This window comes from Cavia porcellus, unplaced genomic scaffold, assembly GCF_034190915.1.
Source record: "Cavia porcellus strain 051 isolate PalLab524CR breed Dunkin Hartley unplaced genomic scaffold, mCavPor4.1 scaffold_19, whole genome shotgun sequence".
Lineage (NCBI taxonomy): Eukaryota > Metazoa > Chordata > Mammalia > Rodentia > Caviidae > Cavia > Cavia porcellus.
In genome coordinates this window covers 12,616,176-12,635,873 of record NW_026947502.1, presented here as the reverse complement: position 1 = coordinate 12,635,873, position 19,698 = coordinate 12,616,176, and the positions used below count along the sequence as shown (strand labels likewise).

General features: G+C 50.4%; 1 protein-coding gene across 5 annotated transcripts in view; it reads right to left on the bottom strand.

Annotated features, from left to right (window-relative positions):
• Window positions 1-19,698, bottom strand: part of Cyfip2 (cytoplasmic FMR1 interacting protein 2) — a 118,289-nt gene that overhangs the window by 78,434 nt on the left and 20,157 nt on the right. For 3 of the 5 annotated variants that reach the window (XM_063230705.1, XM_063230708.1, XM_063230706.1), the window contains 8 exons: window positions 15,354-15,431; window positions 13,746-13,847; window positions 9,693-9,874; window positions 8,232-8,328; window positions 6,911-7,039; window positions 4,874-4,978; window positions 2,975-3,066; window positions 695-812 (listed from right to left, as the gene is read on the bottom strand). In XM_063230705.1, coding sequence (XP_063086775.1) covers window positions 695-812; window positions 2,975-3,066; window positions 4,874-4,978; window positions 6,911-7,039; window positions 8,232-8,328; window positions 9,693-9,874; window positions 13,746-13,847; window positions 15,354-15,431 — 903 coding nt within the window. The remainder of the gene's footprint in view (window positions 1-694; window positions 813-2,974; window positions 3,067-4,873; window positions 4,979-6,910; window positions 7,040-8,231; window positions 8,329-9,692; window positions 9,875-13,745; window positions 13,848-15,353; window positions 15,432-19,698) is intronic. The other 2 variants (XM_063230704.1, XM_063230707.1) reach the window with 1 other exon arrangement.

Sequence of the window (19,698 nt, the reverse complement as noted above, 5' to 3'; positions counted from 1 at the left end):
GCTTGGGTCCTATACAGGGATCTACCAGGCGCAATACCTGTCCCATGCACTGAATTATTTAATTTTCTTAACAACCCTTCAGGATATCCCTGTTTTATTTTTAACTGATATGCAGAGATTATACATACTTATGGGACTCGATATAATTTTTCAACCCATGCACATAATGCCTAATGAGCATATAAGAGTAACTGACATATCTAATTTCTCAGACACTGACCATTTCTTTGTGTTTGGATTTATTCAAAAGCCTCTGCTAGCGACTTTGAAATACCTGCTAACTGTTGTCAGCCACAGTTAGCCCACTGTGCAACAGAATGTTAGGAGTTACTCCTCCTACCCGACTGCACCCCTACAACCATTAACCACTGTCTCTTCATTACCCCAGCCCCAGGCCCTTCCTGGGCTTTGGTATTACAGGCATTTTGCAGATGAGGAAATTGCAGTGCAAAGATGTTGAGTCCTTTGCAAGGGACAGTGGCAGAACCAGAAGCAAAATGACTGGGTGAAATATACCCACACCATGCCTTACGCTCCTTGTCAAGTTTCACCTACATTCTGACTGGCTCTAAGACGCACATGCTGCCCTCAGCCTCAGACTGTGTTCCCTCCCTGTCCTCTCCTTTATCCCCATGTCCTGGTCCTTCCCAGATGCTCCGTACCCACCCAGCCTGGGCGCACCTGGGCCGCTCACCTCACTGTTGCTGTAGCGAGCAAGCTCAGAGATAAAGCGGATGTGGTCGTCCCGGATCTGAACCATCTGCTCGCAGATGTTGTACTGAGGGCTGATGCTGCTCTGCGTGCATGTCCACCTGCAGTGAAATCACACGGTCAGGGGGCCTGGCCCTGGGCAGCTGGCTGGAACTGGTTCCTTCCACTCACTAGTTGTACCTGGTCCTCAGCCGATCAGCCAGCTCCCCTGGGTGGAACCAAAATGTATTCCTGCCATTTCAGCACCGGAGCCTGCTGAACTCAGCACTGTGCAGCCCAGGCTGAGCACGACAGTCCTTCCTCATCCTCCTCCGAGACCCAGCCTTAGGACCCTCATACCTGGGCACCGATACTTACCAGTTCCAGCCGAGGGCTGAGGGTGGGGATCACAGCCCCTCCATTATACAAAGGGCTGGAGTCTGAGCTAAAACAATCAAAGCAGGCAGCCCTCCTGCTACACACTCTAAAAGCACAGACATTCTGGTGGGGCTCTGGTGGGGCTCTGGAGGGGCCATTGGGCCAGGGCAGGGGAAGACTAAACAGGCTGGACCCCCTTTTCCAACAGTTATCTGGTGTCAAGGATGCACCCCAAGATGAGAAAGTCCACTTTGAGATACATCTCCCTCTACCAGGCCTCTCTCTTTTCCCTTCCTCTCCCCCTATTCTCTTTCTTCCTTCCTCTCATCCCTCTCCTCAACTTTTTCTGGAAAGACATCATTAGAAAACCACCTGACTGGACAAGGAGGTGAATGAAAAGCCTCCTTTCCCTCCCCTCCCTCACTGTCTGGAGCTGATGACTGGCAGACAGCCTGAGCACAAGCCCTGAACAAGCCAAAACACAAAAAAACACTGGAGAGTTTTTTCAAAAGGGGCCCTAGCCAGGGATAGTGGCACATACTCACAGTCCCAGCTACTCAGGAAGCTGAGGCGGGAGGACTGCAAGTTTGAGGGCAACCTGGGCAACTCAACAAGACTGTCTCAAGATAAATAAAAAGGGCCGGAGCTGTGGCTCAGTGCCCAGACTGTGGGTTCAACGCCAGCACAAAATGAAACAAAACAGAACAAAACAAGGCCAGAAGTGGTTTTTATAAGCAGGCTTGGAATGGTGACAGCCTTCCTCATGCTTGGACTTTACTCTTCACTCTGAGCTACTTCTGGGGTGACAATGACATTGGCATTCAAATTTCCTGCCTGGTCACACAACAGGCTCCATGTCCACCAGCTGCAGGAGGTGGAGGACTCACACGGGAAAGGGGAGGGAAGCAGCTAAGCCTCCTCTGCTCCAAACTCTCCCTCTGGGACAGCCTCCCTTCGGGACCAAGCAGGTGTGGCTTAAGGACATTCTGATGACTTCCTTCTTTATTTTGGATACTCAGGATTGAACTCAGGGCCCTGCACATATTAAGCGAGTGCTCTACTTTGAGCTACATCTCTGGTCCTTTTACAATTTTGAAACAAGGTGCTGCTAAATTATTCAGGTTGGGCTTGAACTTGCGAGCCTCCAGCCTCGGCTTCCCAGGTGGCTATGATTTAGGTGTGCACCACCACGCCGAGGTTATAGGCATCTTTTTAAGGCACTACTCTCTCACCATTGACCAAAGGATGCCCAGTGTGCATAGAAAGGCCTTGTTCACACTCCGTTTGGGGCAACATGCCCCACACAGGAGTTGTCTGTACAGCCACGGGGACCAAGGCATAGGCAAGGGTGGAGCCAGTACCTCTCCAAACTCCAGAAGCCACTGACACCCAAGCCCCGGCACAGAGTTCCTAGCACCCTGGTTTATAAAATGACCTCCAGGAGGCTGTGAACATCCTGCACCGCCAGAATCATCCAAGCTGATCACTGAACCACGTACTTACTGTGTGGTCACAAATCCTGAGGAGCAAATCGGGGTGACGGAGGACACCACCATCTCTCCACCTGACCACTGAGGGCCAGCCACTCCTCCCCACTTCTCAGGGAAAAGGATGCCCACGGTCCCACTAAGGAGACACGCAGGTTACTGCTGAGTCAGACAAGGGACGTGGCGAGGCTCTGAGTCCTTTTGAACCTAGCAGCAAAGGGCAGATACAAAAGGGCTCGGAGCACACTTAGCCGGTGCCCTCTGTGGTGGTGGCAGTGGAGGTGATGGTGGCAGTGGTGGTGGATGGAACCTGCCGGCCCAGGGCTCTGGGGAGGGAGGAGGGGCTGAAGTGGCCCCTCAGCCCCCTGCCCGGGCTGGGCGTCCTGTGGGAGCCAAGAGACATTACGGCAGGCACTCACTTGGACTTGTTCTCTTCATAGTGAGCACTGGTCTTAATGTATCTGGCCAGCTCTATCTGCATGTCGCCGAAAAGGGGCACCACCTGCAGCTGCTGTAAAGGAAGCAAACAGCGCGTGAGACTCAGGCCATGGAGGGCTGGGACGGCTGTCTTCAGCGCAGGCCTGTGTGTACCTGGACCGGCCCCCTTTTTGTGCTACCAATAGTGATACCTTAGGTTTCTGGAACCGAGAGGAGCCCCAGCCAGCATACAGGTCCTTCCCTGCCTCCAGTCAATTCCATGTTCCAAGTGACTGAGCCCAGAGAAGTGAAGTAATTTGCCAGAGGTCACACAGCCAGTTAAACGAATGAAGGCAGAGGAACACCTGGCTGTCCTCTCCGTGCCGGGTCTTTTCTGTTCTAACTTCCCCCAGCTCAGAAATCCTTGCTGCTCCAAACTCTGCTCCAGGAGTCTTGTCTGAGTGTGACTGCTGGTTGTGGCCTCTGTGAAAGGGTCATTACCACGGCAAGACCGTGGACCTGATACTGGAGGGCAGGAACTCCTAACAAAAGCCAGGGCCAGTGGAGGGGCAGCTGTGCTTGCCATCTGCTGCCTCTGCATGGAGGACTTTACAAAACCGCCCCGACCCACACCGTAACCTGTGAAATCAGGGCCACTGACACTGGCACTTCACAAACGAAACTGACACGGAGGAGGCTGGCTCAGAGGAGGCTGGCTAGAGTCAAGGAGCCAGGATTATATCCCAAGGCTCCGACGAAGCTCTCTGATCCCGATGAGTCCTTGAGCAAACTCAAAGGCGATGCTCTTAGTATTCATGCCTTTTCAGCCTGGGGAACTTAGCCCCACTGAGATTCCTGTCTCACCAGGAGCCGCCTGTGTGCTAAGGTGCAGAGCCAGACTGCACCGGACCGATCTGTGGGGTGGCTGCATCCTGCCCCCTGCCTGACTTCATTCATGCTGAAGTGAGGCAGATTCTGCGAGGGTCTCCTAAGGCAGCAGAGTTCATGGTGGGCCGTCTGCATCGCTGGACGCTCCATAAGGTTTGCCATCTCTGTTCTAAGGTGAGCCCTGTTTTCATTTGGGGAAGTTCCAGAGAAAATTTAAAATCCCTTGTTCAAAGAACCCAAGCCAGGCCACAAGACTCCTCCAGGTGACTTATGTTTCCCACAGCCTCAAAGACATTGTGGGACCCACACCAAGCCTGTGCCCTCTGCTCTGCCTATTCAAGGGGTTTTGCTATTAATATTAACCTGGACACTCTTGTGTCTCAGACTCCAGGCCCAACACTGCCACACACTAACTACATGAGTCAATCCAGAGTACAAAACCCCCTTGTCAAAGTTATGACTCAACCTCGAGTTTGTGTTTTCAAAGACTGGGGGCCAGAAGTTGAGCTCCCAGAGGCACAGGATGGAGGGAATGTCCTGGCTCTCTGCACCGAGAGGACGGCAAGCTGAGGTAGTAGCCCCTGGCTGTGATGTGGAAAACGTGAATCCATTTTAAGTGTAGTCTTCCACCTCCCAGTTCCCTGAGCTCTGGTTCATGAGCACCTAGAAGCAAGGGTTCCCACTGGTTGTACCTGTTTCTGTAGCCAACAAGGGACTTTCAGGAACAGGGCAGAGGAGCAGACCAAAGACTCACAAGGCCTTCAGACAAGTCCTAGCCATGCCCAAACCACGGAGCCATGCATAATGTCTGCACTGCCTCCTCCTGCAGTTTAACTTCCTCTTCCAAGGGCACCTGTCCTGCCATTCCTCTCCTCCTCCTCTGCGTGGGGTCTTTACAGCAACCGTTCAACTAATGAGTCCCAGAGTTTCTGACTAATTTCATTCCTTTCCCCAAAATGCTTTTTGGTGCTGGTAACCCTGGTCCCTGCCCGGTCCCAGCTCCATTTGCTGACCTTAAAGAATTTATCAATTTTGCTAAGGTTGATTCTCTTCTTGGCATCCAGTTTGTAAATGTTACTGACATTTCCGTCCATCAGATACAGGCCGAAGCCCATCACCTAGAATGAGAAGGGACAGAACTTGGAAACCAATCCCATCCACTGCAAGTTTAAAGAACAGGTCCAGGACGTGGTGACACACACACACCCACACCCACCACCACATCACAGAGATCCACATTCATTACAAAGACTCAGATGTCTTCAAATAAAGGCAAGAAAGATGTTGAACTTTAACCTGAGAGGAACATATTATGATAATCATTTCTCAGCCCTTAGAAGGGCCAGAGTCTATGCTGAGGACTTTAGTATCACTATAAATAATAGTTCATAATGATCACAACACTACTACAAGTCAAGTATTATTCTACACCACAGCCTCAATTGTTATGTGAGGAACTGGAGACGTGAGCCAGCCAGCCAAGCTCAGGGACAGCCTCTGAACGGGAACTAATCCACATCTGCTAGGTCCCCCCTGACACAGGGACCTTCCTAGGGTGTGTGTAGCACACGGTAGGCGCTGGGAAACCGCCAGGAAGTGGGCTCATGTGCAAGCAGCCACATCTTTCCCTAAGAAGGCAATAACGTGAACGCACCCAAGGAGCCACAGATGACTTTGTTTTTAAAAGGTGGTTGAAAAGCCCATTATGAAAGAGTTAACTTTCCTGATATTTCAGTCCATCCAACACTACCCTGAATCCAGCTCAGTTTGCTCCTGTGTCATTTGCTCAGCTGAAGGGACATGACCAGCTGTGGGGATGCAGGAGTTACTCCTCGCTGTGCCTCAATTTCTCATCCAGCACCTAGGACATAAGATTAAGCTCTCTTCCCCCTTCAGCGCCTGGTGTTTGACCACCAGCAACACACTCTTCCAGTGAAGGGTGGATGGTGCCCCCTTGTGGCATCCAAGTTCATCACCACAACTGCATGTGAGCCAAGAAAGAGCAAAACTTGGAGGCCAGATTGAGGAGAGTGGAGAATTCCGAGGGAAGTAGGCTGGGAAACAAAGGTGCAGAGGGACTAAAGGCAGGTGAGAGAAACGGGAGGTCTGGAGAAGCTGAAGGCAGCGAGGCGGCCTGCTTATTAGACAGGAGCTTCACAGCCCAGCTCTGGCTGCAACACAGCTGTAGCAACTGGCTACGCAGGTGAGGCGCTGTAGGAGGGGCCTGAACTTGGTGACCTTTCTGGATTGATAGTGACTGAGAGAAGCCAGAGCGAACCAGTCATGAAGCTGCTCTGTCCTGTACTGTGGTCTGAATACAGTCTCCCCCTAGACTGGCACAGAAGTTTAATCCCTGGAGTCATTCAGTAATAGTATTAAGAGGGTGAAAACTCCACCCCACCATAGAAGATGATTAGATTAGGCCATCACGATGGAGGCCCCTGACTGCATCCTGGCGGCTTTCTAAGCAGACACCAACGTGTTCCGCCCTGATGTGATATAACCAAAAGGACCCTGCCATGCTGTTTGCACTGCTCGCTAAGGAAACTTGAGTTTGTCTCTGGTATTTTATTATAGTAACTAAATATGAACTGATGCACCCTAGAAACTTAATCAAGGTGCTAGAAATGTAAAGTCAAGAGCAATGACCCAGAGAAGGGATTCTTAGAATGGTAAGAGTGACATGAAAGACAGAAGAAAGAAAAACTCTGATAGATAAGGGTTTGGGAGAAAAAATAAAAAAATATGACACTACTGGGGGGTAAGGGGTTTTAACAGAGTTTAGCAAACAATTATTCAGTCACAAAAGATATGTGAAATAAAAGTATCCTCATACACTGGAATGCTTGACAGTCATTAAAAATTGTATTTTGACATAGTCTTAGCGACATCTCGAAGATGAACACAGCATGTTAAAGGAAAGGAGGAGGTTACAAACCGTTATAGGCAGCAGGATCTGATCATTAAGAAAAAAGAAATAGCATTATTTAAAAATGATTGGAAAAGGAAGGAGGCAGGGGGCAGGCCCCGGCCCGAGTGGGGAGCTGTACCTTGAGGAGCATGTGCTTCTCGCTGGGGGTCAGGTACATCTTGTTCTCGTAGTAATCCACACAGATGTTGACAATGTCGGCCAGCAGCTCCTCGTAGCCTGGGATCACTTCCAGTTGCTGGTGGAGACACTGGACAGGAGCAGCGCCCTCCAGTTAGGCCCAGCAGGCACCCTCCTGCATCCTCGCCTGCCCCACCTGCACGCCCCCAGCTGGCTTTGTGTCTGAGCACTGAGCACTGGCATGGACGGCATGGACAGGAGTCCCCAGCAGGCCCAGGCAGAGCACAGCCCGCAGCAGCCGGTGCCTCCAACATGCTTCGGTGGTCAGGGCCCTTGGTACCTCCCCACGGCAGGGAACCGACTCCTCTGGAGCCCTTCCTGTGATCCAGGGTGATTCTGAGGGTAAGAAGGTGCTGTCTGGGGCTGAGCTGAGGAGCAAGCAGCTCAGCTTTACAGCAGTAAGCTGTAGTATTCCCGTTTCCCTCCAGGGGTGTGGATGATGGCAGAGAGGAACCATGGGGGGGTGGGGGGTGGGGAGGATAACAGGGCCAGCAGGACACAGCAGTACAGAAACCTCCTGCACAGAAAGCTGAGGTCCTCATTCCAGGCCTGTCTCCCCGAAGTGACAAGCTGAAACCCCGCAGGGTACACAGAGGAGGGCACTGCTGGGCTCCCTACAGGGTCCCTGGACACGGGACGGCCTCGAGCAGTGACCACAGCAGCAGTGGCCTGGGTCTCAGTAATGATCTGGGCTGAAAACCCTCAAGAGAGGCTCACAGCCATGAGCTAGCAGCATTGGCCCGACTCCTGCAGATGCTCTTGCTGAGGTCTGTTTAGGGTGACTCAAGGCAGCAAGAGGAGTCAAGCTATGTTGGGCAGAGCACAAGATTCACAGATGCGGACATGTGCCCTGGCAAAGAGGAGGTGGTGATCACAGTTGTGTCTTCTTATGCCCTGACCAGTGGCATGCTCCATGGGCTAAAGGTTTTATTTCTGAGAACAGTCCTATGAGATGGATTCTCGTAACATCAAAATGACAGACCCGTTTTACAGATAAGGAAACTGAGGCTTTGACTTTGCCCTAGGTGTCATAATGGATGACGTGGTAGTCCAGCTCTCTGTACAAGACACTGGACCACAGACCTGGCTGAGCAGCTTCAAGGGGCCTGAACCTGAGAGGGAACGTCACATCCCTCTCAGGAAGTGCAGTGCAAATGGAAGACATGGACAGACCCTATGCACCAGACTCAAGGTCTGTCCACCCCCAGGTCCCTGCCTGTTTCCCCAGATGCCAGGGAGGACTAGCAGGTGTCTGCCCTCACCTGGGTGATCCTGTTGTGGTTGGCCAGGAACATAGAAAGGTTCTGTGACTCCTGGATGGATTGGGGGTCTGCCATCTTCCGGAGGAACTGGGCTGCCCTGGAACACAGAGAGCGAGCACCTCAGCAGGAAGGTCCAGGCACGGTCAGCTTGAGCTGGGCTGCATGGAATCCTGCTCCCAGCTTGCTCAAAGGGATCCCATCCCTGAGGTCAGTGAGCCCTGACTATCACAGCAGACTCTCAGGTTAAAAGAAAGCACATTTCAGAGCTGTCCGGGGAAGCTGCGTACAGCACCGTGACAGGGCATTGAAATTAAATAGCAAGAATGTGCCCCAAATCCTGAAACCTCAGAAAGCTAATGGGGACCAGCATTCACCAGCCAGGCAGCAGTGCCAAGAGGCAATGGAGGGAGTGTCCCTGGGGCTCACTGTGACCTCCCGTGGAGCTGCACATCTAGTGACGAGAGGATCCCAGGCTCTGTGTGTGCTACCCTCCCCACAGGAAACCCTCTATGTTCTGAAGCAAAGCACAGCATGCAAAACCAGTCTAACCACGCCAACAGGACTACAGCTGAGGAGATGACAGGTACAGGGAACCTGAGCAGGCTCTGAGGGAGGAACATACAGGTCCCCAGATGTCCCAGCCTCACCTGGCAGCAGTGCAGCCTGTGTCACTGTGACCCATGATGACAGGATCCTCACTCCTGCCCGGGTCTCTCTTTATCAATGATGTGGATGCTGAAAATCCTCCCCCAGAAGCATGCCCAGAACACATCCTGATACTCAAGGGAGCTTTGGGATGGCTGCTTCTTGACCTCTAGAGATGACCCCCAATCTCAGCCATTCTAAGCTGACACTGAACCCCCAACTCCAAGACTCAGCACTGTCCACCCAGAGCACCCCAAGCCCAGCACAGTGACTGAAGGAGGGCACGGCATGTAGTGCAGACTAAGGCTAGTTCTTCCTGGGATTTTTGCAAAAGCATTTGGAAGGAGCAGCACTCTTTCCCTTAAAGGCTGGAGCTGCTACTGTGTCTGGTGGAGTTGACCGCAGGGCAGGGCTGAAAGGAGCCCAGAGAAACAGAAGCCCAGCAGAGACTTGGGCCCACAGCGCCTGCATGTGGGCCTGCTTGCACTTTCTCAGGTTTACAAGCCAATTCACTTCCTTTCCTCTGAATGCATGTAGCTTAAACAAATGGACTAAGGTGAGCAATCTATGACCACCTTCCCACCGGGGAGGAAAATGGGGACTTGATTACATCTTGAGAAAAGATCAAGTTTTCTAAGGACCTGGCTCTGCCCTTACACCTCAAACCACGCCGACCTGGGCCCAGCCGTGCTGTGTCTGGGGCATGGCTGGGCTGGTACCAGCAGCAAGCCGTGACACGGGCTCTGGGACTCCCCCGCCCCCACGCTGTCACCGCTCCCTGCAGGAGGAGCCTGGCTGGGGGTGGACGGAGCTGACCTCTTATAGGCAGAGTGGTCGTTCTTGACGCTGCACTTCATGTTCTTCAGCTCGTCCAGGACGGCGAACATGTTGATGAACTTGCCCAGCGTCAGGAGGTAGGCCTCCGAGACGAAGTCCTTCCTGCGCTCGGCGTGACACAACCGCTTCACCTCGCTACAGAACCGCTCGATGGCCTTGCGCTGCGGGAGGAGGGCGGCAAGCACGTGAGGCCAGGCTGGGTGGTCCCGGGTGGGGTGGGAGTGGCCTGCTGAGGTTTCTGGTGGCAGAGCCAGGCCATGCTGTAAAGGGCAAATTGGCCAGGGCGCCTTTCTCAAATCCAAAGCTGACTTTGAGCTTGGAACCTGCGCCTCAGGGAGCAAAGCCAGTGAACTCACTGGGCACCCATTTGCTGCGGAGGGTTTTGTCAGATTCATGTTTGCTGCCCTGGCACCATCACCAGGTGGGGCACCCCACAGGTGAAGGACATCCGGAGAAAGAGGTCCACTCACCAACTGTTTACTGGGCACCTGTATGTGCCAGGCACCACGCTGGGCACTACTGCAGAGCAAGGAGCAAAACAGGCAACTGCACAAGCCGCTGATAGGGCTCGTGTCTGTGCCTTAATGGGTGAAGATAGAAGGAAACTCTCTCTGTCAGGATGCCATACGTGCCACTGAGAAATAAAGCCTTGCGCTGGGAAGGCTCAAAAAACGATCCCTCTAGGAGAATGCAGAGAGGGGATCATGACAAAGTGACTCTTAGGAAAAGAATTTGAAAGAGGAGAGAAACACGGGTACAGTGGAGGGAAGTGAACAGCCAGGGCAAAGGGACTGGGGTACAGCTGAGACAGGGAGGAAGTCGGCCTCAGTCAGGGAATCAGCTGGAGCAAAGTCAGAAGGGCTGGGCCTTGACTCCTGTAGACCTCTGCGGGATGAGAGCTCTGAATGAGCAAACTGGGAAGAGACAGAGGCCCTGGAGCAGGTAGCATGGTCTGCAGTGTAATCGTCAAGGGTCACAGTGGCTGCAAAAGCGATGAGATCCATGATGGGGACGCAGGAAATGATGCACAAGGCTGCTGCATTTAAGGTAGTTAATAAATGATTAGTCCTACTCCTAGAAGAAATGAATACCCACGGCCACACAAAAACTCATACACAAATGTCTGCATTTTGCTCCTAACAGCTCCACAGCTGGTCGTGGGCTGCGGGGTGTGGCGACACACACTTGTAATCCTAGCATTCGGGAGGCTGAGGCAGGAGAATCACCCTGAGTTCGAGGCCAGCCTAAGTTCCATAGTGAGTACAAGGCCAGCCTCCACTAGAGTCTGTGTCTCAAAAAAATCAACCAACTAAACAAAAAAAGGTGGGGGAAAAAATAAAAATGCAAATAAATGTGTGACTATGCTACAGTCATAAAAAGGAATGAATTTCTAACAGGTGCTTCAACAGAGGTGGTCCTCTAAAGCATTACACTACTGAAAGAAACCCAGATGCACAGGGTCACATATTGTGACGTTATTTACAGGAAACGTTCAGAGCAGGCAAATCCATAGAGATACAATACAGATGCGTGCTTCCAGGGGCAGAAGGGTTTCGGAGGTATTATCAGGTGATGGTTTGGGGGGTGAAGGGGGTCCTCAAACTGATTCTAGTGATGAACGCACAACTCTAATACAGTGAAAACTGTGCCTGTGCATGCTGAATGGGTGAAATGTATGGGGTGTACATTACATCTCAGTGAAGCAGCTGTGGGGGATGGTCCAACAAGATAAAAGAGGCTGATGTAGTAGCCTAAGAAGAGTGAGCAAGGGAAAGAGAAGAAATTTAGGGAGAGACGGGAGAAAGGGACAAGGAGGGAAAGAAAGATGAATCCTTCGCTGTGAGCTCCTCTCCACCCCCACAGGCTCAGATGCTCACCAGCCAGGCTTTCCCAGAAAGAACAAGCCAGGCTGCAGGCGCTGCTGCCAGAGTTGAGTTCAATTAAGCTTCTGTGGTGATGAAAATGTTCCTGGGCATCACTGTCCAATAGACAGCTGCTTATCACATGTGCTCTGAAGCACTTAAAATACACCCCATGTGCTTCAGGAGCTGAATATTTCATTTCATGTGATTTTAAGGTCCACAGCCACATGCAGGGTAGGGCTTTAGCTCTGGACAGCAAGCACAGCTCTCACTGATCTGATGAGCTCGTTGTCAGCCTCTGACGTCTCTCCTCTCAGGTCTGCTTCTCGAAGAGAACAGAGGCCTGAGGAAGGCAGGCCACTGGCGCTACCCCAGTGCTGAGCCGTTCTGTAGCCGTCACAGTAGCTCGAGTTGGCTGTTTGCATACAGACCTCCTGTGCCCTCGCCCCCCACCAATCTAGGAGGCAGGCACCAGCACAGGGAAACACCTGCAGGTGTCAGGGAGGTGACCCAGCTCGCAGACACACCGTGAGTGCAGAGCTGGGATCTGACTCGGTGGAGCTCCTGGCTGGAGCCACATGATGGCTCCATGAGTCCCACCTACCAGACACCAGCCCTGTGCTGGGTGCAGGGTGGACCCCAGCACTCCAGAGTCTCAACAGGAAGCTCAGTTCCTCAGGGAATATACACAGGGTAGGTCCAGTGCAGCATGAAGCTCACACTGGGCTACAAACTGGCCTTTCACTGTGGTCCTCCACAAGTTCCAAAGTGACCGCGACAATGACCTGCTCACGATGTGCTTCTTCTGTCATTGCTGTCCAGCCAGCCCACTCTCTCACCTGGCACTCCCGGGAGCCCTTGGTCCCCTCTTCCTTCCTCCTTTAAATGACTGCTCTTCCAGTTCCCCACTGGTCCCCCAGCTGCCCCCCTCAGTATCTTTCTGTCCCCCAACTGTGATCTATTGCAACACTGCAGTCAGATGTCATAAAACCTCAGATCAGATCATGCAACCAAAACTGGCAGGGACATCCCGTGCCGCTGGGATAAAACCTCACAGCCCACGGGGCCCACGTAAAGGGCTCCCTATCTCCCACCCCACACCCCCATCCACCATTCCCCCCGGGCTGCTGCTCCACAGCCGCCCTAGCTGCCTTCTACTTCCTGAGCACATCAGAGCGCTCCAGGCCTCAGAGCTCTGGCCTTGCGGCGCCTTCTTCCTGGAGCTTTTCCTCCTGACCATCACGACAGCCACTCCCACATGCAAAGTCCACTCGCAGCCACTTTCTGCAAAAGCCCTAAAGCAGCACCCACCAGTAGACACTCTACAACCCAGGCATGCTGTGAACTTTATGCTACTTGCAGCCCTTGCTGTGCCCTGGAAATGTATTGTCCATTTCACAGCTAGTCTTTCTTTATGCCCAAAGCATACTAACATGCTCGCTAGGATGTACAACTTAAAGATAACATGTAATGTACTAACTATTGTTATTCCATTGTTTTATGAATTGTTTTTACCTTTTTCATAAAATAAAAAAAATATTACAGTAAAAGACACATTGTCATTAATTTCATTATCCCATCATTATTCTTTTTTTTTTTTTACCGGTACCGGGGATTGAACTCACGACCACCTGCTCACCAGGCAGGTGCTTGTGCCGCTGAGCTAAATCCCCAGCCCCTATCCTATCATTCTTGCCATTGTCCTCTTTCCTGCATCTTTAGTTGCACTGTCACAGTTACCTCAGTGTTCTGAATTGATGCAAATATTTGCTTTTCATGGTCATTTTGACTTTGAGGAAGGGTGAAAGGTTGTACGGTGCCACATCATGAATAAGGTGGATGAGGACACCCTGTAATGTTTTTATAAGCCTGCCTTTCCCCTGCAGAACACTTGGTAGCAATAGTCACCATATATTTTATCATATTTTGTAAAGACACAAAGGAAAGGTGAATTCCAGAGCTGTTTCAGAAAGTGGTGAGATCATAACTTGCACAAGGGCGGGGCACCTGTCTGTCTGTCTTGCTCACTCGGGGCTGAGTGGGCAGCTCTTAACAAATAACTGCTAGATGAATAAATAATATAACACAGCACGGAAGTCCAGAGCCCAGGGTTGGCAAGAACGGAGGCCTTTTCAAGTCTCCTCGTGTGGCCCCACGCAGGCCAGCTCACCTGAAAGTACATGAACTTCATGAGCTTGGTGACCTCTGGCTCCAGCACCTCCACCGTCTTCTCATAGATCTCCACTCGGTTGGGCTGCTCGTTGCACTTCACCTGTGGGCACGGAGCATCTCAAAGTCCTGGTTTGCCCAGGCAGCCATGGTTCACCCCTGTTGCCTTATTAAGCAGGCCTCTTTTTACCCTCATGCATGCTTCATTTTGGATGACAATTGGCAGGGTCACCCGATTAGAGGAGGCTGGGGTAGCTCCGGCAGGAGGCGGAAGGATCACTTAGGGACTGGCTGTAGAAAAGACACCAGCTGGCCTGGGACCAGAACCCTCTTCCATCTCTGCTCTGTGCCGTGACCGTGAGCAGTAGCCATGCTCTGCATGGATTCTGCAGAACACATCAAAGGAATCTGCATGGATTCCCTCCTTTGCTACCTTTTCCCCAATTCCTATTCTATTGCACCTGGAAACGCTAAGCGGGAAGAATTACCCTGTCCAATCCTCTCAACATAGCTGGTACAAAGCTCCCCTAACTATCCCCAAGCCAGTGTTAGCCAAGGAAGATGTGTCATGAAGAAACCCATTTTTCCTGCCCAATGGTTTTCAACCAGCAAGTACAACAGAATCACACAGCAGATGTTCCCAAAGCACACATTCCAAGACTGCACCATGCTGGCGGGCCTAAAGAACGAGCAAAGGCAGGCACAAGGATAAATTTTTATAATTGCTTAGAGAGTCTCAAAATGGAAGCATCTGACTAATATCCATCAGTGGATGCTTAAATGGACAAAATGATACGATGGTACTGCATTAAGAACTGACAGAAGGAATGAGACCTACATAAATTTTCACTATCAACAGGTGAATAAAGTTACAGAACAGTAGGTATAATCCAATTCCATTTTTGTTAAGCAAAACAAAACTGTAAAATAAGTGTCCATAGATAACACCAGCACAGGGAATCTGAAAAGGTGCAAGTCAAACTGTGAACAGCAGATATCCTTTAGGACCAGAGTTAGAAGGCAGGAGGAGGAGACACTTCTGTTTACTTTGCACACTTATAGTTTGTTGCTTTTGTCACAATGGAACCTGTGAATTATATGAGCCTGATAATGATGGTAGTATCTGTTCCAACTTTAAGTCAGTCATAAAGTATTAGGTGGAAAAAAAGCAAATAGGCAGAACAATATAAAATAGAAACAATGTACTTTTATAAAAGAGGTCATTTACAAAATAATACTAATGCCAGGAAAGAGCCAGAAAATGCTGTGGCCAAGTGCTCAGAGTGGTTATCTATGGTGGAAGGCAGGCTTAGGTGTGGGGTGAGGAGGTCTTGTTTTTAACTTCATACATTTCTGCAAGGGGTTGGGGACAGACAGTTAACATATACAGCATCTGAAATAAAACACTCTCCCTATTACGTACTAGGAAGTACATGTTTGGGCTTGGGGCTTAGGTCTTGTCATGGGTCTTATAGGAAGTCCCCTGAATGTCCTCCACGTTCTTCCTTGGCCCTGACTTACTCCCCACCACTGGGGAGGCTCAGCACAGCTTCGGGGGAGGGGTAGGAAGTGGGAACGCCAGCCAGAGACACAGGCAAGGAGGTCTCACCTGGGGAATGGCCCGGGAGCAGCTGCGCCAGGTGTACAGCATGACCGCGTACTCGTGTCCTTCTTCCAGCATCTCATTCTGAAAGAGCAACGTGGGCTCAGCAGAGAGAAACTGCACCCTCCCTGAATGCGCTCACCTGCACCCCTCAGCCCTCTGCACTGCCCAGCTGGGCGGGCTTTACGAGAAACACCTGCCAGGCTCTGTCCAGCCCTCCCTGGGCTATGGAACCTGCTTTTCCCCCAAAGTCCCAATTATGTCACATGACCTTCAGTTTGGGCAGAACTGACCTAAATTATCCTCCTCATAAACTCAAGGCCTCTAAAACCGGACCATATTTTTTGAGGAAGATGCATGGCCACCTTAGGCAGAATGATGCAAGTCTGTGCATCTCCACAGCAAGAGGAATCCAGGAGATAGGGAGACAGAAAAAGCAACTGGTAAAACCATCTGGGCAGTAGGTAAGCTAAAAACTAAAATAAACAGCAATAATTATGAATGCATAGTATGGTGTATTAAAAAGAAATTGATGGGACAGGCACCAAGCTGGGAAGAGAAGCTCTTCATGGGGCTGGAATATTTTGAGTTGTTTTATATGAATAATGTAGTATAATAGTACTAGAACATATGTAATATACTGTACTGTATAATGTACTGTAGTAATATACGGGAGCAAAATTTTCACATTTTTAATCTAAGAGACCATATTACTATTTCACAAGCAGGAAAACAAACTAATGTCAAGTTTTAAAAAATAGTAAGTAGAACCCATGGAGGAACAGCAGCATGAAAATCAATCTCAGAAATGCCGGGCGCCAGGCTCACTCACCCGCACTCACAGCCAAATGCCGCCGTGGAGCGAGCCTAAGCTCAAGATCCAAACAGCTGAGCAGAAATCCCAGCTTCCCACTTCTCAACCCCTCGGTTGACAGTAAGTCACTGCCTCTCAAACACCACATGGAAACTTGCGTAGATTCAAGATTTGTGTGTAACACAAATGTCACAGCACTGTTATTCACAACAGCCCCAAAGCGGAAATAACCCAATCGCCCATCAGTGAGTGGCTGGATGAATAAAATGTGGTACATCCACACCGTGGAATACGACTTATCCAAGAAAGGTGATGAAGCACTGACACAGGTCTACGACACGAACCTTGACGATATCACACTAAGTGAAAGAAGCCAAGCGAAAAGGATCACATACTGTGTGGTTTACAGGGCAGAGATTTCCGGAATAGGGAAATCCATAGAAACAGAAAGAGCAGTAGTGCTTACCCCGAGAAGCAGGGAGAGAGGAACTGGGAGGGACTGCTAAAAGGTTCGGGCATCTTTGGGGGTGATGGAAATTAAATGGTTGGGATGGCTGTTTAACATGGTGAGTATGCTAACACTGCTCAACTGTCCAATTTAAATGATTTTGTTATAGGAAGTATGATTCAGAAATATAAAAAGAATATTAGACCATCTGTCTTTGTATATACTTGTATCTATCTAAAAATTAAATTTTATGGATTTAATTTTAAATCAGAATATTTTGATCTTGTCAACAAGATCTGATTAATTTGGAGTTTACAACTTAGGACAGTTCTATTTTCCACAGCAGATGTCACAGTTTCAATTCTTAATTTAGAGAACTTTAAAAACCAGTAACACACTGTGCTTGAGATCAGAAAGAACCAAGGTCGCCCTGTGGGTCTCTCCTGCTGTCGTCTGCTTCAGTACTAAGTCAGTACTGCTAAGTCAAAAAGGGGAAGTGAAGCAACGTGAAGAACAGGAGGCTGCTTTTAGCACCCACGCTGCCCATGGCAGTTTCAACTCATTCATTCAACCAATGTTTCACCGGCACTCATGGGGCCCAGGCTCTGTGCTGGGTCCTGAGCAAGAGTGGGGAACAAGAAGGATGCAGACCCCGCCCAGGGTCTCCGAGCCAGACCTGCTGCATTGCCAGCCAGGAATAAAGGCCAGCATGGTGGGGCAGAAACAGCCCCAGGAACCAACTCAGGAGACTCAAGTTCTGATCCTGGGCTCTTCCTGGACTCATCTGGTGCCTTGTGTCACAGACTATTTAGAAATAAGTCAAGGACCAGGAGCATCCTCTGGGAGCTGGAAAAAGGGAGGCCACGGGGTTTCCCCCTGGACCTTCCAGAAAGGTCACATGGCCTTGTGGGCACCTTGATTTAACCCAGGGAAACCCATGCAGGGCTTCTGACCTAAACTTCTTGTCAGTGAATGAATCTGTACAGCTTTCAGCAGGGAAGTTGATGATCGATTTTTCCCAAAGCAACAGAAAATAAAACCTGATCACCCTCAGACCCAGTCTTTCCCTCAGACTTCCCTGCTGGTGTGCCCAATGTGCAACTTTTGGGATATCTCACTCAGCAAGGCTCCTGGGGGACTGTGGAGCCAGGTGGAGGCATCTCCAGTGTTGCTCACAGCCCCGTCCCCCTGGCCATCACCAAACTACCATTCACAGCTCCCAAGGGAACCTTCCCAGGCAGGGCCTGCCCGCCCTGTCCCAGGGAGGAAAACTCTCTACCGTGTATGATTTTCCATTAAATGCATGACAGCCCTCAGTTTTAGGCTGAGCTGTGTCCTTTCCTTTACTGAAGCCCTAAACCCAGTACCTGAGACTCTGACTAGATTTAGGAGCCAGGCCTTGTCAGAGGTGGTGAAGTTCAAGTGAGGTCACTGTGCTGGGCCCAAGCCAATGGCACTGGTGTCCCTCTGGGCAGAGATAACGGGCTCACAAAGAGAGCCATAGGGTGGACACACAGAGAAATGGCCACACGAGGAAGCAGCCCAAAGCAGGAGTCTGCAAACCCAGGACAGAGTCATCAGGGAAACCAAACCCACTGACACCACCCTCTCAAATGGAGAGAAAAGAAATTTCTGCTTCCCAGACTGTGGTGTTTTGGTATAGCAGTCTCACTGACACGCCCTCCACGTTCTGACCCCTCTCTAACATCCAGAAATGCAGCAGACAAGTCCCCGCCTGTGCCTTTCAGCCCAAACCTAGGGATCACTCAAAATCCTGTGCCTTCGCTCAGGCTGGTGTCCCTTCCCCCAGGCTGGTGTCCCTTCCCCATCCCTGACTGAGAGCAGAGTACAGAAAAGAGATCAGGACTGGACATCAGTGCTGAATTTCAGGTCTAATGCTGGGACTTACTACTTGTAGGATCCTAGGCAACTTGGTCAGTAACTGCTCTAGGTCTCAGTTTTCTCATCTCTCAAATGGATGCAAAGATCTCTTTGCAAGTCACAAGGCTACTATGAGGCTTCAGTGATATCACACATGAATGCCCCAGATATATTTTTTTGAATACAGTCTTACTATGTAATCCCAAAAATATTTTAAAGTGCAGTAATACTTTATTATACCCTAATGGGTCATCACTTCCCTTATCAAACTTATCTGGCCGTCTTGAAGCCCCTTCAGAAATACAGAACTCAAAACCTTTAGCACAACATGGACTCTTTGTGCATTTTTATTGGTCTCAGAAAGGAGTCCATATCTGGGTTTAGATTTGTCAGTTGTCAACTGTGCAACCCTGAGCAAGTTTCTTCCCTGTTTTAGGGCTTCAGTTGTAAAATGGGCATTATGACAGAAAAAGTTCATGCAAGGATAAATAAGACAATGAACTGAAAATATCTGCAGGGAACAGGTGTTTAGCAAGTGAGGAGCACATCCATTTCCCACTTGACTCACCAGGAACTGGGACTTGTCCCTAGTATCCTAGGGTACCTCCTCCGCACTGACACTGATCTCTCTAGGCACACACTGGCACTGGCTTCAGGACTCAGGTCTGCTAAGTCACTGGATACACAGGCCACACTGAGAAGGGGCCCCGGAGCCAAAGGCAGAGCCTGTGAAGGCAGCCCCAGAGGCAGGGGCATGATCATTCCCTCCCTCTTTAGGTCATATCCTGAGACAGAAATAACCAGCTCCTCTTGCGAAGCAGTTTAAGCCATCAGTAACTATGAGTCAATAACCGTGTTATTACCAAGTCAAGACCACTATGTCTGTTCTTTGAGGAAATTTCTACTTTGTTAAGAGAAGAAAATTTCATAGCCAGTGCTCAGTAACCTATGAAATAGAAGACAAGACAGGATCCAACCATGTGTTAACCCAAAAACTCTTAACAGCTCAGGGAAGTGAGGAGTAGGGATTAAGAAGAGCCCTACACTGAGCAGGATTTGCAGAGCTGAAAGTTAATGGGGTGCAGCTGCCCCGAGGCACTGAGGTGGTACGGCAGAGCTACATACTGGGCTCAGAGATAAGCCTGGCTGAGATAGGGCTCTACCAATACTGGAATTCAGGCCCCTGGTGTGAGAAGATACCCGAGGCC